The 6317-nt window shown below is 48.8% G+C and overlaps 1 protein-coding gene across 1 annotated transcript; it reads right to left on the minus strand.

Annotated features, from left to right (window-relative positions):
• Positions 1–4671: 4671 nt before the first annotated feature.
• Positions 4672–5751, minus strand: LOC136536429 (putative cyclin-dependent kinase F-2). Its single transcript, XM_066528732.1, has one exon. It carries the CDS (start codon positions 5749–5751, stop codon positions 4672–4674), a length of 1080 nt encoding a protein of 359 aa, XP_066384829.1.
• Positions 5752–6317: the final 566 nt, after the last annotated feature.

The following is a 6317-nucleotide window of genomic DNA, read 5'->3' on the forward strand; positions in this document are numbered from 1 at the left end:
TACTAGTATGAAGCCAAATTATTTTAAATTGATCAAGTTTATTATAGAAGATCATAATATATATATCTGTGATGTAAGTATCAATATTTTTTATAATATTGGTCAAACTTCAAAATTCTAATTAAGGATAGAGATATAGAATTGCATTTATTTTCTATAGAGGCAGCGGAATGATTCTTTCATTTATCACCGCTGTGTTTTACTATCAATGTTGGACGAGTAATGCACGTGGAGTTGCTATGATATTTTTGTCGGCCAATCTTTCTTAAATTTCACTAGGTTTATAGAAAATATTAACAACATTTCTATCTTTAAATAATTTTTTATAAAAAATATATTCAATGATCTATACCATAAATATTAATGTTTTTTAATATATTTGGTCAAAGTTGACTACATTTGATCCTTGTGCTTGTTCTTTATCCATTTTGAGCGTTCCTCATAGAATTCTTCCTGAAGGCATCCGAATTTTGGTGAAACCATTTGATACCGGTAATTTAAGATTAATACCTATGGACCCATTTAATTTGTAACTGGTTTGCTCCGTTAGATTGCTTTTTATTCTTTTGATGGCTTAGTTGGCCCATTTAGTTGTTTCTCTATTTTAATTAGTGTAGCGTAGAATCAATATTAGTCTAGTCGTTATACGCAAGACAGTCGCCAACCTTCCAACTAGCGTCTAGATAATCTAGAACACGAGACCTGTCTAAACATATTAGACGATTTTGTATCGCAGTAGGATAAATTTCATACAAATATAAAACAAATGCATATATAATTGGCTAATTGTATTCTATCATTCAAACACGCTGGGTGGAAAAAGGTGCTTAATATAGAGATAAAATCGGTATTATGTCTCAATTAAACAACCCATTAATAATCTATATCCCTTATATAAGGCTAATCCCCACTACAAGTCTATCTCAACATGTAAGCCATCCATATCATCTCCCACTAACTATTCACGTCATCTTCCACACTAACTTTCAATCTCTTAATTGCAAGCTATCAACATACATAATCTCCACACAATTTTAGTCTAATCTCTTTGTAATTTCGGTGCGTGGGGTATCTTCTAGTTCATCGGAAGAGAGAGTGTTTATTGATATCTTTTTTGGTCCCCGTGTAGACTGAGTGGAGTTAGGATGCGTTTGGTTTGAAAACTAGCAGGATGGAGCGGATCCATTCTAGTTTTCAGGAATATAATGATTCCATACGTGTGTTTGGAAGAATGATGGAGCCGTTCTATTTTAGTGTTTGGTTGGAGCCGTTCTATGCCACAGGAAGAGGACGAGGCATCGGCAACCGACCTGCGCGGAGGAGAAAAACAGAGAGTCGGGGAGATAGAGATCCAGATCCAGGGTCAGACACTCAGTCTTAGAGACATAAGAAGACGGATCTAGGGTTAGGGTTAGGGTTAGGGTTTGTGGACTACTTGCGCAATCGGAGCCCGGTGCCGGAGATGACGAGGGCCACCCAGAGGAGAGACACCGATTAGAAACGACAACGAACGGTGGAGGAGGGACGGATGGGAACACGGTCACGAACTCACATAGTTCACCGAGAACGAGAGGTCGAGAGGAGAGAGGGAGAAGGGAGGAGAGTGGAGACAGGGTCAGACAGGCGGATCGAGGTCACCGGAGTCGGGGACGACGGACGAGAGAGAGCTTAGATTCGCCAGATCGTGGATGCGGCTGAGAGAGAGAGCAGAGATTGCACCACGGTGAGCGAGACTCGAGTGGGGATTAGGGTTAGGGTTGGGAGCGGAGCGGACTGCGGAGCGGGCGACTGGGCGAGTGGGCGAGCGGGGAGCGGCTCAGCCGACGCTCTCTGGTTATATATGCGGGGGCGTGGGGAGGCGGCCGGCCGATGGCAGGCTGGGCCACCAGCGGGCCTCCGGTTGAGGAGCGGGTCGTGCCGTGCCGGGCCACGTGCCTGGGGTAAGGCCCAGGCACAGCCTGCTCCTCCGAGCCATGCCAGCCCGGGCCCGCTCGTCGCCGGGCCAGGCCAAAAAAAGGGCCTTGGGTTGGGCCAACGGGCTTGGGCTGCATGGCCATACATAGGAAGGAGGGGCTGGAGTGGGACCCATGGATAGGATGGATCGTTTTCATGTGTCTCCTATCTTGCTGAGATAAGGAGATTGGGTCAATTGATGGGTGCCATTGCAACTTTCGCTCGTGGATTAAAAAAAAGTACAATTCACCTGGTTTCAGATGGGGCGAAGCTAAAAAAAAGTTATAAACGGGACGAGTCCTAACAAAAAAATAAACTGAAAGGTTTACGGACCAAATCGCACCAAAAATTTCAGATGTTTTAAGATGTGTCTAGTGACGAAACTCAAAAAAAAAGTTATAAGTGGGACGAGTTCTAACAGAAAAAGAAATCAAAAGGTTTACGGACCAAATCACACCGCAATCACATAATGTTACCTTAAATTTGAAGAATAAATTGATAGTTCTGGATGAGTTGATCCATATATATGATACATTGCAAAATACAAAAAAAGCTGAAAATGAAGGAACGTGTAAATTGTATGAAAACCAATTAGCGTGCCATGGGCATGAATCACTTCTACTCTCTCTGAGTAATCGCGCGCTCGTGTGGCCGATGACCACCTGGCCAGCTACACAGGATACGACCATGGAGGCGCTAAGGGCGGCCGACTACGAGAGACATCGGCACAAAGCCACTAAGGGCGATCGATTATACGAGACACGTCTGTTGAGCCGTTGAGGGCATCGACTTGGCTCTCGAGTGCTCGGGTGTCGAGGCTCTGTCCTCTAGCAGTCTGACCTCTAGCAGGTGGCACCGTGGCTGTTTGCATGATGTCTGCGTCAGTCGGTCCGCGGACCTCAGTGCTCCATGCTCGCCGGCTAGGGTTGGGATTTGGGATCCAAGCACGAAGGATTCGAGTCGATGGATGGTCAATGCGTTGATTGGGGAAGAAATCGGTCACTTGTGTGGGACGATTGAGCCTTCAATGGTCTGTTGCTACCTGTTGGGCTGAACCAACGTGAGCCCTAGTCACCGGCGCCTTCTTCTATCTCTCCTCAGTCGCTCCTTACCATGTCGCAGCCGTGGTGGACACTCAGCTCAACATTCAGTATCAGGAAATGAGGAAGAAGGAGGTTTGGTGCGACCACCCTAGTAGCTAGGGCGGTCGTCCAACCATGCCCTTGGGTGATTCCGCCCCTAGATGTGCCATTATAATTCCTTTTTCCCATGAAATGCATCACGCACTGCGTTTAGCGAGGCTTTGGGCATACCTATAGGCATATGACGCAATACACATATTTTTGTATAGACCATGCATTCTACCCCTTTCTTCTTGCTACTGTCTTTTCTCATCTCTCAAGAGACCTTAACACACCATTAATGCAGGCGTTTGAAGGTGGACGACGACGAGGGACTATGGGATGGAATGGCCGAACCAAGACACAATTAGTTACTTCCTCCTTTCTAAATTATAAGTCGTTTTGATTTTTTTTTTGTTCATCTATTTTGATATGTATCTAGACATATATTATAGCTAGATACATAGCAAAATAGATGTACCAAAAAAAGTTAAAGCGACTTATAATTTAGAACAAAAGGAGTACTACTAACGTAAAGAATTGTACAGTAGTGGTAACAATTAGTTACTACATATGCAAAGATGCACTCATTGAACACTTCCCAATCATTATTCAGCAAAATATCACACTTCGGAAAATCACTAAAAAATGCTCCACACCATTCATTTGTTGGGCAGAAACAGAACAATTGCCGTTGCCTAATTCTTTACGGTTTTTTTGTTGTGAAAATTTTCCCAGCTCCACAGGTCACCCGTCTTAAGCGGACGACGAACGTGCCCCCTACAATCTTTTACTGCCTCGATGGATTCAACCTGTTTACGTGGAATGACTAGTGCTAAGCGCTTACGTTCATTGGGTAAACCTTGTGGCAAGTTTGATGATGCACTTCGTTCCGTTTTCAACTTGGATGATCCAGTCGAGAATTTGCGGCAAGTTTAGTCAAGTTGATTAACCCTGTTCAGAATTTGGGGCAAGTTTCGTGATGCACCACTCATTTTACTTTATGTACTCTATACTGTATATAAACTGCTGCTCTAACCGATAACTGAAGATCAACAAAACCACTAAACCGGAGTGTGATCCTTGATTGCTACAGTTTAGCAATCCTACAGCATTCAAGCTCACAAAAACCATGGCACAACTAAGTGTGAGACTGAGGATCAATCTCGGACGAACACATGTGCTTGAACCAATATCCATATTCTAGGCCCTGTTCGGCTGGTATTAAAGTCGGCTGGAGCTGTTTTGTTGTGAGAGAAAAATACTGTAGATTCTAGCTGGACAAGCCGGCTACTATTAAAGCAGACTGATAAAGCTGGCTGTTTTGTTGTGTACATACTATTCCATTTGCTGCCATGTGCCATACCAATATTTAGAAAGAAGATAACTTTCAGCGTTTAGTGTTTTATTTATGGCAAGGCGAATCAAATTCACTCAAAGGCACATTAAAAAAAGATCCAAATCAAATAATGCAATTTATATCATTATATCACAGTATGTATTAACAACAACAATAAGCAGGCATTACAATCTGTGTTCTAAAGAACAAGTTAGTTTTACACGCACACAAACACAGCGGTGGAAGCACAGTTCAAAGTCACGGACACACCACCCTAAGTCTCTTGATCTTGGGCAACGTTGATGGCACTTGTTCTTTCTTTGGCAGGTGCAGCTCCGGTGCGTTGTTCATCTTGGCGAACCATGGGTGTTTGAGCGCGGCAGCTGCCGTGAGCCGCTTGTCGGGGTTGCAAGTGAGCAGGCCGCTGAGTACCCGGAATCCTTGCATGGATAGCTTTTTCATGGGAAACTCCTGTCGCAGTAGGTTGCGCCGCTTCATCTTCAGCTCCGGCATCATCTGGGTGGCGAACGGCGTGGACGACAACCATGGCCACGTCGTTTCATCTGGCGCGCCGAGGACGTTGAAGATCACGTCGAGCTGGTCTGCTTCATTGGAAGCCATGAACAGAGGGGACCCGTCGATGAGCTCCGCCATCACGCAGCCGAGCGACCAGGTGTCGACGAGGGCGTCGTAGTCGGGCTTCCCCAGCAGCACCTCGGGCGCCATGTACCACAGCGAGCCGGCGTTCTCGTAGGGCGGCGGCTCCGCCATGTACATGGCGAGCCCAAAGTCGCAGATCTTGACGGTGGAGCGGTCCTTGGCAACAAGGATGTTGTCCGGCTTGATGTCCCGGTGGACGATGTGGGCGTCGTGCATCTTCTTGGCGCCCGTGAGCAGCTGCCACATGACGCCGCGCACCGTCGCCTCGGGCAGCGGCGGCATCCCGCCGCAGCGGCGCTGGTGGAGGAGGTCGCTGAGGCTCGCGCCGACGCACTCCATGACCAGGCAGAGGTCCATGGTGGCCGGGCTGCGGGCGAGGCCGTGGAAGCCGACGACGTACGGATTGTCCCGGCCGCTCGCCTCCAGCAGCGACGCCTCCCGCAGCAGCGCCGCCTGGCTGCCGTGGGCCGCGGCGAGGCGCTTGATCGCGACGGTCCGGCCGGTGCCGCGGTGGCGCGCCTTGTGGACCGAGCCGAAGGCGCCCGTGCCGATGCGGCCGGTCTCCTCGTAGTCGTCGGTGCTGCCCATGGCGACGCGCGTCCTCTTGCGGGTCGGTCGCGCGGCGCCGGGGTCGCGGACGGCGGCGGCTGGTGCAGCTGCCTCTACGCAGGCGGCCATTAGGGCGAGTGGAGGAGGCGGGCGATTCGACGGGCTGCTTGCTTGAGGCAGGGGGACGTGGATCGTGGGAGGTGGGGGAGAGGCGGCGGGAAGCCGGTGAGGATGCGCGAGTAGCGGCGGCGACTATATGCTGGGGGTGCGTCGTGAGTCCGACGACGACGAGCGATGCTCGATTTCGACTCGGTTCCCGCATCCGCATGACCGCATGATCGATCTCTCCTCTCGTCTCCGACAAAGGTTGGGAGCAGCAACTACCTGGCGCGTGCCGCGGACGCGTTCATGCGATCCTGCCTGCGACTCCGACTGCGAGGCTCCCGACTCCGAAAAGCTTTTGGGCCATGGCTTGCGTTGCGCGCACGGCGCACGGCGCACGGCACAGTCCAAAGTTCCGTTTTTTTTTTTTGAGATGTCATCGTTGTTGGGCTCCGTAGTCGTTAAGTGTCTGGGCTCTGGGCTGTGGGCCGTCGGAGACGTAAATCACGGCTGCTTATCCGGCCTGCAAGGAAGGACAACAATATCTAAAATAAAGATCTATTCGTCTTTTAGGTAAAGTTCAATACTTATTC

This window comes from Miscanthus floridulus, chromosome 2 (assembly GCF_019320115.1).
Source record: "Miscanthus floridulus cultivar M001 chromosome 2, ASM1932011v1, whole genome shotgun sequence".
In the NCBI taxonomy this organism is placed as follows: Eukaryota; Viridiplantae; Streptophyta; class Magnoliopsida; order Poales; family Poaceae; genus Miscanthus; species Miscanthus floridulus.